This window comes from Alexandromys fortis, unplaced genomic scaffold, assembly GCF_014885135.2.
Source record: "Alexandromys fortis isolate MF-2015 unplaced genomic scaffold, M_Fortis_MF-2015_v1.1 scaffold_93, whole genome shotgun sequence".
NCBI lineage: Eukaryota > Metazoa > Chordata > Mammalia > Rodentia > Cricetidae > Alexandromys > Alexandromys fortis.
In genome coordinates this window covers 3,295,172-3,317,413 of record NW_026067970.1, presented here as the reverse complement: position 1 = coordinate 3,317,413, position 22,242 = coordinate 3,295,172, and the positions used below count along the sequence as shown (strand labels likewise).

Here is a 22,242-nt window from a genome sequence, read left to right as displayed (position 1 = left end):
TATATATATAAATTTCAAGACAGGGTTTCTCTGTAGTTTTTGGTGCCTGTCCTGGAACTAGCTCTTGTAGACCAGGCTGGCTTCGAACTCATAGAGATCCACCTGCCTCTGCCTCTCGAGTGGTGGAATTAAAGGCATGCGCCACCACCACCCAGCCAGACTTTTGTTTAATCTGTTTATCTCCTTGAACACAGGATTTAGCTCCATTCCACTTCCTGGTTCCTCTTTTTTTCCTCAATCTGTACATTTTGTATTTTTACTTGTTCAGTTTGCTCCTTTTCATTATTATAATGTTCATAAGAGTGAACACTAGTAACCATAGGACAGTGTCTACACTAGGCTGTTTTGTGATTTCCTTTCCTAGTGCAATTGATGGAGGAGGGTCATCTGTCTATGTGTTATTTTCATTGGTCAATAAAGAAACTGCCTTGGCTTTTTGATAGGGCAGGATTTAGATAGATGGAGTAGACTGAACAGAGTGCTGGGAGAAAGAAGCAGAGTCAGGCAGATGCCATAGAGCCAGCCACCAGGTCAGATATGCTGAATCTTTCCCGGTAAGCCCCCACGTCGAGGTGCTACACAAATTATTAGAACTGGGTTAATCAAGATGTGAGAATTAGCCAATAAGAGGCTAGATATAATGCGCCAGGCAGTGTTTAAATGAATACAGTTTCCATGTAATTATTTCAGATGTAAACTAGCCAGGGAGCCAGGATCCCAGCAGGAACGCAGCCTGCCGCTCCTTTTGCAACATGCAATTAATCCAAAACTCTTCACTTTAGCCTCAGTCAGACTTTTTGGAGAAGGGCAAAAAGCAGCCAAATTCTTCACCAAAATACCATAAGAATAGTCTCTAGACTATATACTAAAATTCTTCTCTGAAACCTCTTGAACCAGACACCCCCAGTTCAAATCACTCTCAGTACCATTGTCTTCCATGCTCCTAATAGTATGGCCCATTAGTCAGTGCTTAAAGTACTCTATTCTTTCCTAACCCAAACTCCCAAAGTCCAAATTTCTCCCCCCCCCCAAAAAAAAAACATGGTTGGACATAGGCAATACCAGTCCTTGGTACCAACTTTTGTCTTAATAAACAGCATTACTCTAGTGTCTCTGCTTCAGTTCCTGCCTCCAGGTTCCTGCCCTGACTTCCCTCAGCAGCAGACTGTGATTGAGATAAATAAGTCAAATAAACCTTTCTTCCTCACAGCACTAAAAAGAAAACTAGAACAAACAGATGTTCATAACTGCTTGCTGAGCCATCTCTCCAGCCCTTCTAATTGGATTAGAGGAGGTCCAACTGTTTGTGGTTTATGAGAGGTCCACTTGAAAAACCATATAGATGGATTAAAATCAAAAGGAAGACACTGTACTTACGCAATACTAATCAAAACGAAGAACAAAGGGGCAGAGATCATAACTCAGTGGTAAAGTACTTGCTTGCAGTGCTCACAGTGTTTAGTGTCCACCACACTTATTTTTTAACAAAAAGAATTTAATTTGGTTTGGCACTGTTTTTCTGAGGCAGGGGTTTTCTATCTATCCCAGGCTGACTTCAAAACCTGTAACCCTCCTGCAACCGTTTTCTGAGTTCTCTAATTACAGGCATATGCCATGACACCCAGGGAAGAAAGTTTAGGGGAGGCAAATTTTATATAATACTCAAGTAACAGAATTCTTGTATACAGGTGCTATGGTTTGTGTGTTTGTCCTCCAGAATACAGGAGCAGAAACTTAGTGGCTAAGATGTGGTAATAAGAGATTGTATCTTAAAGAGCTGTGTGGGAGGCTGTGTATAGGAGTGCTTGCCTAGCTTATGCAAAGAGGAGTTCAATCTCTTTTCACAAAGAAAAGAGTAGTAACTGGGTCATGAGGGCTCTCTTCCCATTTGTGCTTGGGATTTGCTGACCTTATAAAAGAGCTTGGTTGAGACAGGTTTTTTGCCCTTCTGTTGTCATGTGGATATATACTGTTCTGTAGGTAAAAGGGTCTTTTATGTCATCAAGATGTATTCTTTTTAGTCCAAGGATTAACCTTTTGTCCCCCTCTTTGATCATTTAAAGCATTGTAATAGCTTTCTTCTTGGCATTACAGTGGCCAGAACTCATAAGCATCTTATAAATAGATCATGCTCATTTCTGAGACTCTTCAGCATGTTCTTTTAAAATAACAAGTCAAGAAAAAGTCCTTTTATGGATTCATTCTGCATTAAGAAAAATCAGGTTTGACCAAGGAAGATCCCCTGAGAAATCTCCAGTAGGAAGAATGGCCCAAATGTCTGAGTTCTACATTCAGAACAGTTCAAAGACTGCTGCCTGAGATGAGCAAGCCCCATAGGATACTCCAGTCAGGACTTGATCATAATTCTAAATTTTCTTTAGGTCCCCATAAGATTATCAGCACCCCCAATCAGCAGGAAGTAGCCTGAAAAACTATACCCACTTTCCCAAAAAATGTATTATGAATGTTTGCCTTTGTTTAGAATGTTGGTTACAAGTTGTTATGGATAATGGTCAAGAGAAAAGTTAACCAAAGGAAATTAGATTCGGAGTTTTTGTATTTAAAGAAAAAGGGAGGGGGAAATGCTATGGGACAATGGTCTGTACCCTGTCACTTGTATTTTAAATAAATGCTGATTGGCCAGTAGCCAGGCAGGAAGTAGAGGTGGGGCAATGAGAATTCTGGGAAGAGGGAAGTTTCAGTCTGCAGTCGTCACCAGACATAGAGGAAGGCAGACACAGAGCAAGCAAGATGTGACTGCCTTGCCAAAAAAGATACCAAGCCATGTGGCTAACACAGACAAGAATTATGGGCTAATATAAGTTAGAAAAGTTAATAAGAGACCTGAGATACTAGGTCAATCAATTTATAATTAATGTAGACCTCTGTGGTTTCTTTGGGACTGAATGGCTGCGGGATTGGGTGTGACAGAAAACTCCATCAACATCTTTTTTTTTTCCTTTTTATTAAAATTAATCAATTCTTTAAGGTATTTTCTACATTACTTCTCTCCTGCCTGTGTTTTTTGTCAGTTTCTTAGACTTGATTTATTTAGCAAATATTATACAAAGAGCTCATGATCCAGAAAAAGTGAACGGTAGACAACAGTAGACCGATATAGTGACCAAGGATGAGAGGATGAGTAATGTCCATGAGACTGGTGCACAGGTGGGCTTAGCAAGTTCATGGTGCAGGAGAGGGGTCTGCAAGGGACAGTAGGCAGAACTGTAAAGAATAGACACAATTTTGCCAGCTGAGTAAGCCCAAGGTGGGTGTCAGAGTAGTGCAGATGAGGTGGCATTTCAGGATAAGAGGACCACTTGGGAAGATCAACTGGTCATTCTTTATGGAAAGAAAAGGAAAAGTCTAGTTTGACTGTTGTGTCAGGTTTATTGACACGAGTGTGGGAAACTGTGAAGACCACCAGCCTTGCACATCCTATAAGGTAGTTGAGCAAGAATTGGAAATGTGTAAGCAGAGAAGGACAGCTGAGTAATTACAATACTTTTAAGTGAGAAATGAACAGATTGAAACCAGGATAATAACAGAATTAGAGAAAAGAAAGATACAGTTTTGTTGAAATTGTGCTTTGTTCTGAGAGCATAAAAGTAGTAGGATATAATAATAAAATCAGAAATCCATTAGTAGTGTGCTCCAAGATAATGTCTCTATGAGCCAAAATGGAGTGTAAATACAAGGAGAGGAAATCAGAGTGCTGGTCCAGCAGCTGAGCACAGGGTCCAGAGTGGGGCAACAGTGTCTGGGAGTGCTGTTCCTGGATTTTAGAGCAGTGCACTCCTCCATGTGAATAAGTGCCTGTGCTGGTTAGTGTTGACTGTCAGCTTGACAGGATCTAGAATCATCTCGAAGACAAACTTCTGGGCATGTCTGTGAGGAAGTTTCTAGATTTGAGGTAGGAAGGCCCATCCTAACTGTAGATGGCACCAGTCTGTGGATAGGCTCTTGGACTCAACCTCTTTAGGCTTCCTGACTGGATTCGGTGTCTTCCCTGCCATGATGGACCACAGTCTCAAATGGCATAGAAATAGACCTTTTTCCAGCAGGGGGCACGTAACTAATTCAGGAATTCCCACTTTCAAAGGCTGGAAACTAGCTGAAATCTGTTGTTGTCTGTTACCAGGGGCTGGTGATTAAAGAAACACGGTGGCTATAAAGACAGCCACCAAACCAAGCCACCTCTTTACTTCATGGCTGGATCTGCAACACACAAAGCCGGAGCTTCAACACACCAAGAACTGGTCCTAAACTAAAAGCTTGCAAGGCTCCAAGATTTAATGGTAAAGTCACAGAGAGGACAGATAAGAATGGGTGGTAAAGACGAGGAGTAAGGAATGGGACTGAACAAAAAACACTCCACTCGAAATGAGTTCAAGAAAACAACCATAGCCTTGCCACAGAGACACCATGAGCAGGGGCTACCACCTTCCTGAGTTAGAGAAATTTCTGGACAAGAAGTTACTGTTGTAATTGAATGTTGGCAGACACGTCCAAGGAATATTCCTGAGGATTTGATCTCTTTATGTGGACGTGTGGAAGTGGCAGCAGAGCACCGCTGGGATAGTGGCTGTGCGAGGAGACACACATCATGGTAGACGTCTCAGAATATGGCCGCTCTGCAGAGGGGCTTATCTCTCCCACAAAGGACGTGTCTCAAGTCCCCGCCTCAGATGTTTTGGGTATATAAACAGACAAGAGAGACAGACAGACAGACACAGAGAGAAAGACAGCCTGAAAACCAAAACTCTAAAGTTTATATTTAAAAAAGTCAACAAAATCTTACCTAAGTTACCACTGCATATATTTCAGTATAAAGGAAGGTTTTTCTAAGGAACAAAATAGAATATAAATAAATAGCCATAGACACAAAATGATATAAAATAAAACTCAGCTACCTTAAAAACTTGCTTTTGTGTACATTTAGAAATTAAAAGGAGAAACTAGAACTATCAGCAATAAGATTTTGACTGTGTGTGTGTAAGGGGTGGGGAGTGTAATGCTACTCCCAGGCCTACAGCATATCAGAGTTCATGTCATGCTCAACAGTTTAGAAATACCAACACAACTTCAGACATTATTTACAACATTCATAGTTAATGATATGTGCTTTACAGTTTGAGATTATCGTTATGAGAACATAAAGAAGGAAAAATGAAATAGAAAGTAGAAAGCTTATCCAACTGAGGCAAGAAGGTGAAAGCGATGAAATGAACTTGAGTCGTAGCTACAAAATAATGCATTCTAAATAACTAACTCAGAAAGTAAAATAGGCTAAACCCATTGTTCATCAGTTCTATTTTTAAACTCTAGCCTTCTAATCCTTATGAGCGACACCATCTATTTAAAAGCTGAAATGAAAAACCAATGCCATGAGATTTAACACAGAAAATTATTCACTGAGAAATACTAACTAAAAATGAAATTTCACAGTCAACAGAAATTAGTGGCTAAAAAAGGAGAAGGTGAAGTCATGTGACTCTAACATAGCATTTCATGAAGCATCCCCCGAAGAGGACAAATTTGGAGATACATTGAAAAAGAAATTTAGTAAGAAGTTGGAGAGGCTGCACCGCTTGGTCCCAGAACTCACATGGTGGTTCACAACCATCTCTAATTCCCATTTCAGAGATCTGATGTCCTCTTCTGTCTCCAACAGGTACCAAGCACACACATTTATGTAGACATTTATGCAGACCAAGTGCCCATATACATATCATTATAATATTAAATTATGTGTTTTATCTGTTTGTATGTATGTGTGTGGACCATATGCATGCCTGCAGCCTGTGGAAATCAAAAGAAGGCATTGGATCCATTGGAACTGGAGTTACAGATGGTTGTGAGTCACCATGTGGGTGTTGGGAAGTGAACCCAGGTCCTCTGCAAGAGCAAACTGCTCCTAACCACTGAGCCATCTCTCTAGCCCCAATAGTAAAAATTTTCTAAAAATAAGTTATAAAGCTTCTCTCTCAGCCTTTAGAAAAATTCAAGATATATATTTGCATAATAATATAAGCTTATGTTATTAAGCATCTGTTTAACATATGTGTTTGACCATTAGCCCTTTAAGGAACTCTTTGTGGGTGAGGGGTGGGGCTCATGTTAGGAAGTTACTGGGGTCGCTCTCAAGTTGAAAGAAACCAGGGTTCCAGTCCTAGTAATGTTTCTGCTCCTGTTTTCTCTGCTGCAGACCCTGCCTGTGAGCTCTGGCCTTTTGAGCAGAATTCTTTTGGTCTTGTTGCCCTTTGGATGGGGTACTCTGCCCATGTTATTTGGAGTTGTTTCCAGAAAGAGGAGGATGGGAAACTGTACTTGTCAGAAACAAAATATAACTGTTAAATTTCTCTCCGTGTAAATCTCATCAGTGTCCTGCAGTGATCTGAGGGCTGACCTTGGGAAATGCTGCTCTACAGCGTCTAGTGCTTGTAGGCCCTGGTGGTGTCCACTGTGAGTGGACAGGCCTGAAGAAGCGCCAGTGTGGGTGTGGCCGAAGGAGAAGATGGAGGGTCAGTGTTAGAATATGCTGAGTTGTGCCTGTGAGGGCCGACACGAGACAGACACGTTTTTGTCGCTCTTGGCTGTGTGTGTAGTCAAGAGGTATGGTGTATTAAAGGGTGAAGAGCTGAAAGGCCATTTTCCATGGCAGGTTGTTACATATGGCTTCACTTTAAAGAAAGCAAGACAAGGAATAGAGCTCTGCTGTAATTCTCACAAAACCAGATGGAGTTCTCCTTGCTCACTGGACAGCAGCCCTCAAGGAAACAGCCGCCTTTGCCTCATGGTGTTAGTACTTGAAGCTGACTATAAATGCAGTCTTTTTTTCTTTATTACTTCCATAGGAGTGCTTTTTTATTCAATGAGGAGATTGCCAAGTGCATGCAAACTGTAAACAGTGATCTGTCCTTTACCCTCCTGCAAAGATGGTGGCTGTCCTTCCTTGAGGTTGTCGTGTGCTACTAGGAATGATTGTGGAATGAGACACAGTGGCTGAGGAGTTAGCAAGAAGCAAGAATGGCGGGAAAGCATCTCATAATATAAGAGGTGACTTCTTCAGCTTGGCTTCCACCTTGAAATCCAGCGTTCAGATTCTCCAAGGCTTTGCAAGTGGGCCGGGCTCCTGGTTAGCTAGTGCAGTTGCTTGTGATCCCATTACTCCCGTTACCATTAGGTCGCCTCGCCCTTGGCTTGTTTTTCCTCCTCACCCTCTCCTACTTGTCAGCAGTCGTTTCCTTTCCCCTTCCTTTAAAGCTACAACGCATTCTTTATAAAGTAAAAGGAAAGTAATCATCATGTTCTCTTTCATAGCAAGATGGGCTGAGTGGGATCCAGACAGATGTGGAAAATGGCAGTAACTGGATTACCTCAAATTTGATTATTAGCCTTTTAAATTTTGATTATTAATGCTGAGAAGACCTGAAATTCATAGGAAAATCGCCAATTCCTATCACAGAAGGATAAATTCCTAAAAAATTTTAAAAGGTAAAATAAAAGTGCATTAAAGTTATAAGTGCATAAAAGATTTGTTTCATTTTTTAAATTGTTTTTAAAGTTCAAAGGTATGATGGTTACAAGATGAGTTTTCGTTTGTATGGTATTAGAATATGCTCTACCACTCTCTGCCCCCAAGACAGAATTTTAAAACTCCGTGCTTTCAAAGCCATCGCCCTGATTCTCTGTAGGCTCTGAATATGTAGCTTTCAGGTGCCTAGAGTTTCATTGCAGTTCAGCACTGAGCAACCGTCTCAGTCTGGGCAAATGTCGGGAAGCTGTTTTTTTAAAGTGATTTCAAAATGGAGGTAAACCATTCTGTGCTTTGATTCCCCACCGGTTAGACCCCACTCTGCATTTGTCTGGTTTTCTGTAGCACAGTGGTCCTTCTCAAGCCACGCTAGCTCCACACAGAACATTCTGTTGCTCTTTCAGCATAAGCAGGGCTATTGTGATATTTATCTGAATTCAAACAAGGCTAATTAAAAGAGCTGCTGACAGTTGTTGTGATCTGACTTTGACTGCAGCTTGATGGTCATTATGGGTAAATAATGAACCAGGTCTGCAAATGTAGCAGCTGCCAACATGGGCTAGAAGAACGGCTATTGCTTCCAATTTAAGGATCTATCGACCGCTTCTCTTCTCCCTGCAGATCTTCTGCAGGAAACAAATGTGTTCTGCTGCTGTGTATTGTGGTTTCAGCTGTTTCAGATATAGCCTATAATTTCCTTCTTTAATATTTAACTTAGCACATTATTAGCTTTCACAGTTAACAACTTTTCTGTTTTAAAGAAGTTGGGCTTTGTCCTTGTGAATGCTATAACCAGCTAACCAGCTGTAGCTGTTTGTATGGATTTGTTTAATTTGTACATTATGCAAGAAATAGTCTAGAACAGCAAGGTCCAGCTTAGTACAGCATTTCAAAATCCTTCATTGACAGCTTTTTTGTTGCTGTTAAGAGACCGGCGCATGCCCATTGCTTTTGTTTTCATAAAGATGGACACCTCTTGCCAGACCTCAGTTTTAGGTTTTGTTCACCCCTTCATTGACTCTGAAATATTTGATACATGCTGCATTTATCAATTCGGAATAGCTGCTGTTGCTTTCATTAAAATGCAATAGTGAATATATTGTCGCTCCATCATGAGCGTCTCCTTGTCCTATTAGTAAGTAGGAACAGGTGCATTAAAGGTAGGCACAAGAACAAATTGCATTCATAGATTAATGTACTTCCCTGCAGATTTCCTACACTTACAGAATGCAGCTTCTGGATCTAATAATTGCAATCTAGAATTTAATATAGGCCAGTTCTAAACACACTCCCACTACTCAGTCAACTGCTATGGAAAGCCTATCTGCATTATGTAAAGTCTGAGTCTCCAGCAGTGCTTTGTGCATAATGTGGCCGAGCTTCGCGGTCTTGCTGGGAGGAAATGATCCCAAACATGCCCCTGAATGAGAAATCTTACTTTGAAAAATAATGATGAAAAATTGCTTATTTTGCCATGCATTTGTCTGTGTTTATTTCAGGAAAGGCTAACCAAACTTTGTTTATCAGACTCCAGAATAGTGCTGTGAATGTTTTGGCTTTCTTATTTCCAGCTTGGATTATGCCAGAAGTAGTGTTAACAAGGGGTTATGTTATGCTGGCTTATGTTAAACCAGATCACCCCTAACATGTGCAGAACCATTCATCTGTGTCACCAAAACCCAGGAGAACATCTGACATGGGCTCTGAAACAGAAACAGTGATCACTTACAAATCAAACATGGCACGCTCTAAACTGATTGTGCACGGCAATCTTTTCTAGAAAGGACAACTAATTGAACATGATAAAGTGTAAAGTTAATTAACACCCTTAAATTTGTTGATTACTTTCACGGGATTATATTGTTCGTTGAGTAGCAGCTTTCTGTCCCAGCTGTCGCCCTTTTTCAGCGAATGATGCTGGTAAACAATAGAGACACCATAACAAGTCGTAAATGGTCCCTGTGACAGCAGCCCCTTGTGAGGCTGCATCTGTAGAAAATGATTAGAACAATTGCATTTTAAAGACAGCTCACATTGCAGCCCAAGTCCCATTGGCCCTCTTCTTGATCTCTTTTGATGGCAGACTGGTTAAAACATTTAAGTTCTTTTGAGTAAATTAGGTGATTTACTGCGCTTTTCCTGGGGGTGCTTTGGCAGCTTGGCTTTTGCAGTGTTAAAGGAGGATCTAGCTGGAGCCAGTGTACATTTTAGCTTTCTGTCTCTCAGTCTCTGGGTTTGAAGGCCTCTTTCCTATGGGCGTGGATGAAATGAGCTCATTTGTGATTCCTAAGAGGTTATTTTAGGTTACCCCCACTTGGTTCAGCTTTATTTAGTAATGCTAATTTCCAGATTTCAGCTCTTTGAGGTTCTTAGGCCAAAGACTTTGACGTGCCTAGGCTGAGTAGATTTACTTACTACATTTAAGTTTCATGGCATTTGTATATTACTATATAAAATACTTTTCCTTTATAGTCTTTGTTGCTTCCATGTAAGTGCGGCACCTTTTAGACAGAGAAACTGAGATTTAACACAACTGGGATTTGTCCAAATGGTGTGACTTGTGTGGTGATTTCATCTAGGCCTCTTAATTTGAATCACGTGTTTTTCATTTTTAACTCTTCATATAATACCCCTGTACACACACACTTAAGTTTGTTTGTATGGCAATAAGTGAAAATGCTAGTGCCACATAAAGAGAATCACGCTGCTCCAAAATTGAGGTTTTCTTTTTGTATATAATTGATAAATAAAAATGATATTTATTATTATAACGTGTTTCAGTAGTGTGTATATGTTGTGGACAGCTAGGTGGAACTTTACTCACTAAGATTCAAAGAGTGCATGCACATAAAGATCTTAACACACATCAGAAGAAAAACATGGGTTTGCGTAGGTAAGAGTACTTTTTACCAGCGCCCTTCAGAATCCCACAGGAGGAGTGGCGGAAAGCCAGGGCTGTGAGGGGCTCAGTGTGAGTACCATCTTGGAGATGAGCTGCTCAGACAAGGGGGGGACAGGAAGGGAATTTCACGTGAGGGAACAGCATGAATGCACAGAAACCCCTAGTTCTCAATGTACACAGCGAGGTAGTTTTTGTTGTGGGGGTAGAAATACTTAGCATTTATTGACAAGAAAGATGAAGATAAAAGACTTAAGGTGAGAGAAGAAAAACATCCCTGCTTCCTACAACTCTTAAGACCGAAGGAAGATAAGAGCAAGAGTTCTGTTGTCTGTCCTTTGCTGAGGACAATGTACAAGTTCTTCAGAAAAAGTAGGGGGGACAAAGCTGGCCTGGTTATAGTGCATGGTGTCTGAGACACCAGCCTGTGCTGCCCCAGGACTGGGAGACAGAGCAGCACAACCATTAGAGCAGGATGGTTTAGGTTGATGTTTACTGTACCAGATAAGCATCGAAAAATACGTAAACTTACAATATATAACTCATTTCAAAGAAAAACTCATTTTTTGAGGTTGCTTTATTCCTCTCCAAATGAAGTTTGCTCTTACTTTGAGGATAACCTTTGTGTGTGTGTGTGTGTGTGTGTGGTGTGTGTGTGTGTGTGTGGTGTGTGTGTGTGAGTGAGTGTGTGAAATCTTAGTGTTTTGCATTGTATTTGTTAATTCTGAATTTCTCTTTTTTTTTCTCCTTTTGATCTGTGTGTGTGTTCATAGTGAATGTGTATGGACTCCAAAGTATGTGTACAGGCGTGTATGCAGAGCACTGTTATTGGCATCGGGCATCCTCTTATGGCTCTCCACTTTGTTTATTGAGGCCGGATCTCCATTGAATAGACTTGGCTAGCTTAGCCAGCTTGCCCCTGAAATCCCTGCCTCTCCCTCTGGAGTGCTAGGATTACAGGTGCCTGGCCACACCTGCCTGGCTTTTACATGGGTCTTGGGGATCTGAACATTGATCCTGTTGCTTACATAGCAACAGCTTTATCTACTGAGCCATATCCCTAACTTTTTGGTTGACTTTTAAATGACAAAAATGTCTACTACTTGTCATATATGGCGTGCTAGTTTAAGATACATATACTTTGTAGAATGGCTAAGTCAAACTGTCTAAAGTACTATACTGCACATACTTGATTTTAGTCATGAGAGCACTTAAAATCTACTCTCAGCAGTCGGCAGAAACACAGTTCATTATTGCTAACAATAAGCATCATATTGTACAATGGGCTCCTGAACATTCCCCCTCTTATTCCTGCCTTTCTGCTTTCTAAACTTATTGTTCCGATAAGCAGATCTAAAGCTCTTGGGGGTCTCTGTGTGGTTGGAGAAGAAGAGGAGTTGGTGAGCACTCAGGAGCATCCCACACTGCTCAGTTCACGATTGCTTTAACTGCTTGAACCAGGTTTGCAAGTGCATTTGGAACACAGGACACTATGTCACCAGATCCCATGTACCTGTCTGGAAATTTCTTGTTCCCTTTTTGCCTTTTCAACAGTAGAAGTGAAAAAAATTGAAGGAAAGAAGGAACCAGGATTTAGTTGTGATTGCCATCCATTATCTGATTCAGGTATCATATAATGAATGCTATTTTTTTAGCACACTACTGGTGCACATCTCTTCTCTGTAGTTATGATTTAGACCTTTAATTTTTTGAGATTATAATATAATTGTATTATTTCCCATTTTCTTTTTTCTCTCCAAACCCTCCCAAGTGCCCAGCCTTGCTCTCTTTCCAATTCATGGCCTCCTTTTTCATTGATTGTTACATAGATACATACATACATTTCCTTAAATACATAAATACAGCCCGCTCAGTGTGTATAGTGTTGCTTGTGTGTATCTTTTCATGGTTGACTGTTTGGTATGGGATAACCAGTTGATGTGCTTTCCCTGGCAAAGACTATTTCTTGCACTCTCTGTATCTCTCTGCTCCCTGTTGTTCTCCGTGGAGGGCTGAGACCTGCTGAGCTTCCCCTTGTACTTCTAGCATGTCTGTTGGTATCATCCTGTTCAGCTCATGCTTAGGCAGCCATGTTGGTGAATCTATGGTTATAGCTTCAGATACGCCTAGGAGACACAATCTCAGAGCAAACTCCCTGTTCCTCTGGCTCCAGGAATCCTTCTACCTCTCTTCTATTGTGGTCCATGAACCTTAAGTGCGTGAGTTGTATGTATGTTATCCTTGGGTACTGGAGGGTAAAGACCGAGTTCTGTGTCTCCCATGAACCTCACATTTTGGATTTCCTGGAATATTCATGTTTAAATGTTCTCCCAATATGCCAGAAAACAGGCCTTGATTTTTGCTTCGGGAAACCTATTTACCATTGAATCTTTGTACTGAAGAGTGACTTGCTAGTGGAATTTGTGAACATCTGTATTTATACTCTCCAACTTGTATCTGTTTTTTGTTTCTTGTATGGATTTTCTTGTCCCTTGTCCCCCCCCCACACACACAATAGATCTCATACTCCTTGATCCGTAGGAGCTGTTTCTTATTGCCAGGTTGAAGACCACTGAATGACTGGTCTCCAATTGTCAGTTCTTTGTGTCAACTCTAAGTCTCAGTTTTTAAAACAGGGAAGAGTTGATAACTTAGACTTTGATTAGGGATCTGGGGGAGTTTAAGACCACTGGCTGCTCTTCCAGGGGACCTGGGTTCAATTCCCCGTACCCACATGTTAGCTCACAGCTGTCTGTAACCCCAGTTCCAGGGGACTTGACAATCCTCACACATACGTGCATGCAGAAAAACACCATTGCACATAAAGTAAAAATAATTTAAAAAGAATGTGACTCTCCATACTGCCAAGACATATGATAGATGTCTGTGACCCTTAACAACAGAGTATTTGTGTCTGTTTTGGATGATGTGGGCATCTGCATTTTCATTTGCTTGTACAAATGAATTCATTGTTTTTATTCTAGGGTTATGGAAGAGAATCTCTAAAGACATTATCACACAAAAGGGCTAGGTGAGCTCTAAAGGGAGCCACAGGATTTGGGCTTATTAGTTTTAGTTAGCATAGTTATATAAGAAAAAAATAATTACTTTTTCTGCAGTTGTTCTTAGCCAAAGGACAAGAAACAATAAAGGAGACTGAAGGGTGTGTCTGAACTTAATGAGCTAGAAGACATTTATTTTATTTTATTTATTTATTTACTTACTTTTGAGGCAGGATTTCTCTGTGTAGCCCTGGCTGTCCTGGAACTCACTATGAAGACCAGTCTGGCTTTAAACTCAAGAGATCCTCCTGCCTCTGCCTCCCAAGTGCTAGGATTAGAGATGTGCACAATAAAATGCTCATCAGTTTGACTTAGCCAGTCTACAAAGTGTATACATCTTCAAGTATTACATCATACATGATAAGTAGTGTACTATTTTTGTCATTTGTATTTTGTCAAGATCTGCCTTTCTTCTAATATGGAACTATTGTGCAGAGTCAGGTGTACCTCCGTTTTGTGTATTAATGTTATACCTGTTTGAATGTGGATGCGCGTGAATTGGAAAACCCCAGATGATCATAGAATTTCAAAACTTAGTAGTATCTTTGTGGTTATTTGACTGAAGGTTGTTTGACTTCCTTCATAGATTGGAAGTAAATAAAACAGGCAGCATTTAATGGCATACTAGAATGATGAAAAAGGTGGGTAACCCTCACCATCATTGAGTATTTCCATGACAACAGGTCTCACCCATTACTGCATCTCAGTGTTTCTAACCTGTTGTCTCCTGTCTTAGTCCCCTTTGTGATACTGTAACCGTACTTGAGAGACTGAAATCTGGGGATGTAGTTCAGTTGGTAGAGTAATTGGGTAGTCTGCTCAAGGTCCTGGTCTCCCTAGCAACTGCAACCACCACCGGAAGAGAAAGAGAGAGACTTGCTGATTTGTAAGGAATAACTTCTTATGGTTCTGAATGTTGGGAAGTTCAAAATAAAGGGCTGTCATCTGGCAGGAGCCTTCATGGCTTAGAGCAACAGGTTAAGGGGTGAGTATGAGAGGGGCCACCCTTGCCTTTTTGTAAGAAACCCATGTCCTTGAATTTGCATGAATACATACTTGATAAAGACTTACCTCTCATTGGGTCTCACTGTTTAGCACTGTTGTCTTGGGGATGATTTGCTTTGTAGAGGACAGATTGAAGCCATAGCATCTTTCTGAATTTCTCTAGGTAAACTGAACATCTCTTTTTTTTTTCTTTTTTTTTTTTTTGAACATCTCTTTTGTACCAGGTTCTGTGGGTATGTGCCTCATAAGTCAGGAGATTAGAAATAATGTTCCTGTGGAGAATCCAGATCAGAAATAAACGTTGAAACAAATCGGGGCAGGAAGTGATATAAAGTTAAGGCAGGAAAGTTAACAAGTGATAAAGAAGTGTGGTCTGACTTCTCTGAAGAGGCACATTTTGAGCAGAGTTCTCAATTATTGGAAAATTAGTTGTGAATAGTTTGTAGAAGAATGTATCAAACTGAAAAGAGTAAGACATTCAAGGCTTTGGGATGAGAGTAGAGCATGCTTGATATGTTTCAGGGTTAGCCAGAGGCAAAGTGACTAGGAAGCATGAGTGCCAGGAGAGGAAGCCATGGTTTATTAGCGGGCCCTTTAGGGCTTTGTAGGACTTTGGATTTTATACTAGGCATGGTGGGAATCTTTGGGATGATTGAGAGTAAAGAAAAACTGTGAACTGGTTTTATGTTTTAGGAGGGTTGCTCAGGCTGCTGTGTGGAAGATCGATGTTGGAGACCAGGGCAGAAGGGAGATGGAGTGGGAGGGAAGTGCTGTTGCCGTTGTCCACACTCAGACCAGGGTTATAGAAAAGAGTGGCTGGGCCACAGGTGCGTAACTTAGTAGAAGCAAGGGTGTATGTAATTTAGTCTTTACCCTTCAGCTAACCACAGGCCCTGATACTTACTGGGTCCTGGCAGATTGTGTTGAATGGACAAACAAATGTAGATTTTTCAACTCTATCTAAAAGATAAACTAAGCTGTCGTTGATTTTTTTTTCCCCCCAAGAGTTCTTGACAGTGATTTTTCTCCTTTCCCCTCTCTTTTTCTTTTTTGAGACAGGGTCTTATTATGCTGCTTAAATTGGTCAGAATTCATGGTCTTGCTGCCTTAACCTCCCAAGTTCTGGGATGGCAAGCATGTGGCACCCACCACAGCCAGCTCACAGTGATGTAATCTTAGCATCAACCAGACATGGACCACTCTAGAACTGCCTGGGCCAGCCTGCTTCTCTTGTTTATGGGGTCAGCCTTCAGCAACTAATATTTAGCAAGCAAGGCTAAAACTATCCTAGAAGAGACAGTGACTTAGAGCACCAGATTATAAAATGCCCACTTCACAAACTCGGATTATAAACCTCCTATTTAGATGGTGTGCACAGCTACTTTCTCATTTTATTCACTGGCTCAGAGTTATTTCTTTATAATCACACAGCCACAAGTATCTCTCAAAACCAGTTACACATCTCTAGAGCTTTTATTCTTCCATCCATGCCTATTGATTCATTTTCCACACAATCGTCTGCTGAGTGCCATGTAGGGTGTTACATAATAGGAATACTGACATAAGCAAGACCCCATGCTGACCTTGTGGGAAAAATGAGATAAAATCAAAGATTTTAATAAAGTATGATAAATTTTATAGTAGAACTAAAACTGTGTTTGGTTTTATGTAAACTATTATTAAAATATAAACTAAAATACAGGCTTAATATTTGAAGTGGTAGGGGCCAGTGTTTCAGATTTAGGACTTTTGGAATATTTGAGTGTATATAAGGAAATATCTTGGGGTTGAAACCAAAATCTAAACACAGCATTCGTTTCTGTTTTATGTGTTCCTTATACTCATAGCTGAAGGTAATTTTACATAGAATTTTTAGTGTATCTGCATTTTGACTACATCCTATCACCTAAGGATAGACGCTCAAATTTTCTGCTGTGGCTTCATGTTGGTGCTCAAAAAAGGTTGGATTTTAAAAGGATGATAACAGATTTTAGATTGTTCAATTAAGAGTGTTCAGCTGCCGAACAGTGGTGGTACACGGCTTTAATTCCAGCACTGGGGGGGATGGAGGAGGCCAGAGGTAGTTAGATCTCTGAGTTCAAGGCCATCCTGGCCTACAGAGTTCCAGGACAGCCAAGTCTACACAGAGAAACCCTGTCTAGAAAAACAAAACAAAAACAATGGTCAACTTGTAACTATTTCTCCCAGTGCTAGCTACCTGAGCATGCATTAGTTCTTTGTTATCCTATTTTAGAAAAGAGATGAATTAAAATAGCATGGCAAGGCAGTACATTTATTGCTTACTGTCGATAGACTTAAAATCCCACGGGGTGTCTTCTGAAGTCTGTAAGAGGTCTTGGGAAGTGTTTGCGTTCCAGCTTTTCAGATGTCCTTCTCATCTGTCCACATTGGTCACATTTCTTTTAGGATAGCTTAGGCATTACTTCTGCCCCTGCATTTGGGAGTACGCCTGATAATGTGAAAGGAATGTGTGTGGGAGGAAAGGATTTGGTCCCAAGAATTGCTCAGTGTCATCAGACCTATGTTGGGATGTAGGCTGTGATAAGGTTAGAAATGAACACTGTCACCTTGAGAGAGGAGGGAGGACTGCCGTGGACTTCTGAATCAAGGGTAAACAATTCTTTTCTTGTGAGTTTTTCCTGCTTAAGTAACTTATTTCTTCTTTTTGAAATATGTGTTTGAGTGAGTGAGAAAGTGCACCTGTCAAAAGATTAACCAGCTGAGAACCATTGTCAGCATTAATTTTTTCTTCAATAAATGACTCTCTGAAGCTATTTAGCAGTCTGTAATCTAGGTACAGAGCTGCTGACCTATGATGGATAATGCTGGATTTGTTTGTAAGCTTTGACTCAAATTGTCTACTTAATTTCTCCAGGTTAGAGCTACAGGATTAGGAGACAGGGTGGTTATGTGTTTTGAATAAGAATGAATAAGGAAATTGAGGAAAATAATTGTAAAGTATTAACACTTTACCATCTTGGTAGAGTAAATTAGAAGCTAGCAAAATGGTAGTCACTCACATGTCATTATCAAATGTTAAGATAATTAAGTGTTTGTACATAATTCTTTCCAAAGTGTGTCTAATGCTATTATGGAATGATGTAACTTAACTTCCTTTGAGCATTGTAGGCTTCCATGCACAGGGAATGCTCTCCCAAGATCATTTGACTTACATCACACTGACTTTTGCTTTTAGTAAATGGTTAAAAATAATATAATCCAGGAAAGAGAAAGCTGCTTGATTTGACAATAGCAAAATACTGACAATTTAAGCTAGGCAATTGTGGTTCATAACTTTAATCCCAGATTTAGGAGGCAGAGGCACTCAGATCTCTGTTCGAGGACAGCCTGAACAGAGTGAGTTCTAGGACAGTCAGGGCAACACAGAGAAACTTTGTCTTGAGTAAGTTAAATTGAAAAGCAGGCATCACTTGTAGCTGTCTGCTCTAATGGCCAGGTCTAATCGTGGTACAGCTATGGTTTCCTATTTCTAGGTTGCAAATGAGCTGGAAAGTAGTTACAGAACAGAAGTTACGCTTATATGGTTTATGCACATATTTACTGTTTTTAACAAGAAATATAACTTGAAAATTATGAACAAAGACTTGTCAATATTAAAAGCATAGTCTTTAAATTTTATTTCATAGTTAATAAGAAAGTTGTAGTAAAGTGGCCCTTTTCTCTCTATGAAGACAAGCCTAAATTAGAAGTCGTTTCACTGATCCTTTTAACCAGAGACTGGTATCATCAAGTCGGTTCAAAGCTAAGAAGTAGCCAGAGTATGGTGACGTTTATTTCTTGTTCATGCTCATGTCACCAGAAAAGAGTTGCTCAGAGATGTGGCAGGAGGAGAGAAAGATGAGAACACTCTGCTGATGCTGGAAAATGCACGTGAGAGTGATCTAGATGAGCAGCCACCTCTCCTTCAGGAAGAGCCTGGCCACCCGAATGCCGGCGTGCTGGAGGCCCAGGACCCAGGTCTCCAGATCTCATCAGTAGGTGGGATTTGGAGAAGGAGCTTGTGAACTTGCCTTTAGAGCAGGTTCCTTTTGTATGCTGTGGTGCCATTGGGGCTCCAGTAAACTCTAAGTGTATATGACTGCGTATGTCTTTGGGGTTTATGATGAAGCTACATGAGGCTTGGTTACTGGAACACTGCAGATTTGAGAATCTTCCCATGCTTGGCAGAAATAAATTTTTGAGGCAAGGGTTAAATAAATCCCTTTGGCTTTTAGGTTTTTCTCTCATTTTGGTATTTTACCTAAGCAGTTTTGCTTCAATCTCTTTTTCCTAAATAACTCAGGTGTAGGAGCTGCTCGTTCTGGAAACCTTACATTTATGGTGGGAGGAGTTGAAGATGAATTTGCTGCTGCCCAAGAGTTGCTGGCCTGCATGGGCTCCAATGTGATGTACTGTGGTGCTGTTGGGACTGGGCAGGTAATGTTGTCACATGATTGATATGACTCAATGTAAAATGTTCTTCTGACCACATTCTTACACCTTTTCCCCCTTGGCTCATGCTGTGGATTCCCTGCTTAGATTTAAGTTCAATTGGGATGAGCTGGGTTTTCATCATTGTTGGGAGGCTTGGGCAGATGTCAGTTCGATGAGGAAGAAGTAACCTGTGCACCTTAATCTTCTAGAAAAGCAAGCATTTCCTTTAGAAATAGCTGACTTATAGCACTGAACTCTGAACTGAACTGGATGTTCCTGTCCTGCTCCTAACTCATGCTCATATTCCATTCTTCCAGTCACTAAAGCTCAAGGCTTTCACGTTAGGACTCCTTGTTGAGTTTAAACTTAGCATTCTGTAATCTGTATTGAGTTTTACCTTTGTTGATCATCTTGCTCATTCCACACATTACTGGGTGTAGCCTTCCATTATCTTGAACCAAGTTTGCTGCTCAGAGGGCCAGTAGATCCCTACTTCTACCATGTCAGAGTTTAACTTTCTGCCCCACTTGACAGTCTTAACTATCAAATATCTCCATGTTCCCTAAGTCATATATATGAGTAATGTTCTTATAACCCCAGGCTTATTTTATTCTTATAACCCCAGGCTCATCCCATGCTTCTGTCCTAGTCCTTTTATATACTTAGCATTTACCCTGATGCCCTTCTTTTTCTTGCCTATTTACATCCTGTCCTGACCTTCAGAGAGATGATTTCTGCTTCCACGTCCTCCATGAGCCTGTTTTCAGTGATGAGATAACTAGTCCTGAACTCAGAGACTGAATTGTCCCTGCCCTGCTCCTAACACACACACGTTCACTCCATTCCTCCTGAACCCTGCTGTCTCCTCCATGGACTTCACCGTTAGTGTTCTTGGGTGCTCATCTGTCCCCGTACATATAGCATATCGTTCCCATTTCCCAATTAAAATGTAAATCAATCCCTTTGAGAGCAGTGGTGTCACATGGATCAGTCGTCCTTAGTGTTGAGGCCACAGTAGGAGTGTCATTTTTTTTTAACTGAGTGGAAGAGACACCCAGGTTCTGTTGAGGTCAGTGGGTTAGGCTCAGAGGGAGATACACTGAATCACATTTCCTTACCCATTTAGAGAGAATCCACCATTGAATGTTTATTTGTTTGTTTGTTTCAAGAGAGAACCTTATGGAATCAGGTAAAGAAAATCTTTTAGAAATTATACCTTGAAAATAAAGATACTTAATATGCACTCTATTTTCAGGCTGCAAAGATCTGCAACAACATGCTGTTGGCTATAAGTATGATTGGAACCGCTGAAGCTATGAATCTTGGAATCAGGTTTGTGGAAGAGAACACTTTCATATACTAACAATTTTCATTGTCTTCCCTATTTGATTTTGGATGTTAAAAGATGATGTTCATGAGAGATAAATGAGTTAGTTCAGGAGCACATTGAAAGTGCTTCATTATTGAATTTTAATAGACTTTGCTTATTGGACAAGCAATAGGACCCTAGGGAATGTCAACACTCTTTGCCACAGCCATAAAATATATTACACTCTACACTGAAGTTATATTATGCTTTTTATATGGAAGCCTCATATTTTCAATTATACTGAAATGCAAAAACTATAAAATTCAAACATATTTTGGAAATGTTAGGACAAATTTGAATGAAACATGTTTTTAATGTGTAGTGAATTCAAGTGTTTTGCTGTTACTAGTTTTATATACCTGTTTTAAATGTATTTCTCAGAATCTGCACTAGCAGGGTTCTTGGTGGTCTGTTGTCAGAATAACCAGGCTTCCATTCCTAAAGGCACAATTCACATACGAAGCTTTCATTTTAACTTGCTTGGGTACTCTACTTTAGGATGGATCTTTAAAATACAATGTTCACTAATTGTTTATTTAAATTGAGTCAGAAATTCTCTTTTTCTTTTCAGTGATAATTCTCTAGAATGCTTAAGGTTAATGTCTTAATTTTAGCCTTTAATCTTTTGGATTGGGAATGCTTTATATGATTAATCGACTAATTAATATTTTTAATGTTCTGTATTTCATGAATATAATAAATACACATTTTTTTTTTATTTTAGAGAACATCTTTAATGTGTGCAGGCCACTTTTTCCATAGCTTTTCTTTATATCCCCGGGCTGCTTATCAGATAGATACAGCACAAAGTAGAGGAGTGACTTGGACCACAGCTCTTGATAAAAGCAATAAAAAGAGCCAAAGTGCTTGAGATATTTTTTAAAACATGGTAATGGATTCACATTTCCTCTTAATTACCATATCAAGATGCTGTTGTTTTATTGAATTGCCCGTCTCAGATGTTAAACTATCTTGACCTATTAAGTTGTCATGTTGTAATTGAGATAAAAGAGGAATTTGCTTTGCATCAGCGCTAATTGGTTTATCAATATCCCATACCATTTACATTTTAGAACCATGTCTATAAGATGGTAAGGCATGTCTGTACAAAGCCTTAATAAAACCGTTGTGCGTGGAAGCCCTTTAGAGCATCATATCTGTGCTATGGCCAGTTTCAGGCTATGGAGAAACTTGTTACTAGCATATTTATTTTCACATCTGTTCTCTAGACCAGTTTCATAGAAGAGGAAAACAAAACTTTCTGGAATTTGAATTGCTTATAAAGTTAATTGTTGCTAACAACATAACTAATATCCATCAATTTATATGTATGATTTTATTCTTTTTTTCTGGAAATAAAGGACTAAACTATAAAAAGTAAAAGTCTGGGTAAACCTAGGTTCTCCTAGATTCCTGACATGCCCCTTTCTCACGAGTTTGCTTCTACTCCTCACCGAGCATCCCTGGCTCAGATGCTCCTTGGGCATTGTGTCTTCTGGCATTTCTTGAATACTTTTCTGTCAAAACTGTGATTTTTCTCTTCTGAAGCAAGCCCTTGGGTTGGATGTGGTGGCACATGCTTTTATTTAATCCCAAACCTTGGAAGGCAGAGGCGGGCAGATGTCTCTGTGTCTTTGAGACCAGTTTGCTCTATATAGTGAGTTCCAGGCCAGCCAGAGTTACATGGTGAGACCCTGTCTCCAAATAAGTAAACAAACAAACAAATGAATGAATAAAATAAATAAAATATGAAGCTTTGAGGACAGAAAGATGGCTTAAGAGGTAAAACGAGAGCACCCGCTGCCAGGCCTGACACTCTGAGCTTGATCCCCAGGACCCACATGGTGGGAGGTAAGCACTGACTCCTGCAGGTTGTCCTCTGAGCACACACATGCCATGACAAGTGAGTGCACAC

General features: G+C 40.2%; 1 protein-coding gene across 1 annotated transcript in view; it reads left to right on the top strand.

Moving 5' to 3' along the window:
- Positions 1–22,242, top strand: part of Hibadh (3-hydroxyisobutyrate dehydrogenase) — a 104,734-nt gene that overhangs the window by 73,444 nt on the left and 9,048 nt on the right. The window contains exons 5-6 of the mRNA XM_050155475.1: positions 18,828–18,961; positions 20,214–20,290. Of these exons, the coding sequence (XP_050011432.1) occupies positions 18,828–18,961; positions 20,214–20,290 (211 nt within the window). The remainder of the gene's footprint in view (positions 1–18,827; positions 18,962–20,213; positions 20,291–22,242) is intronic.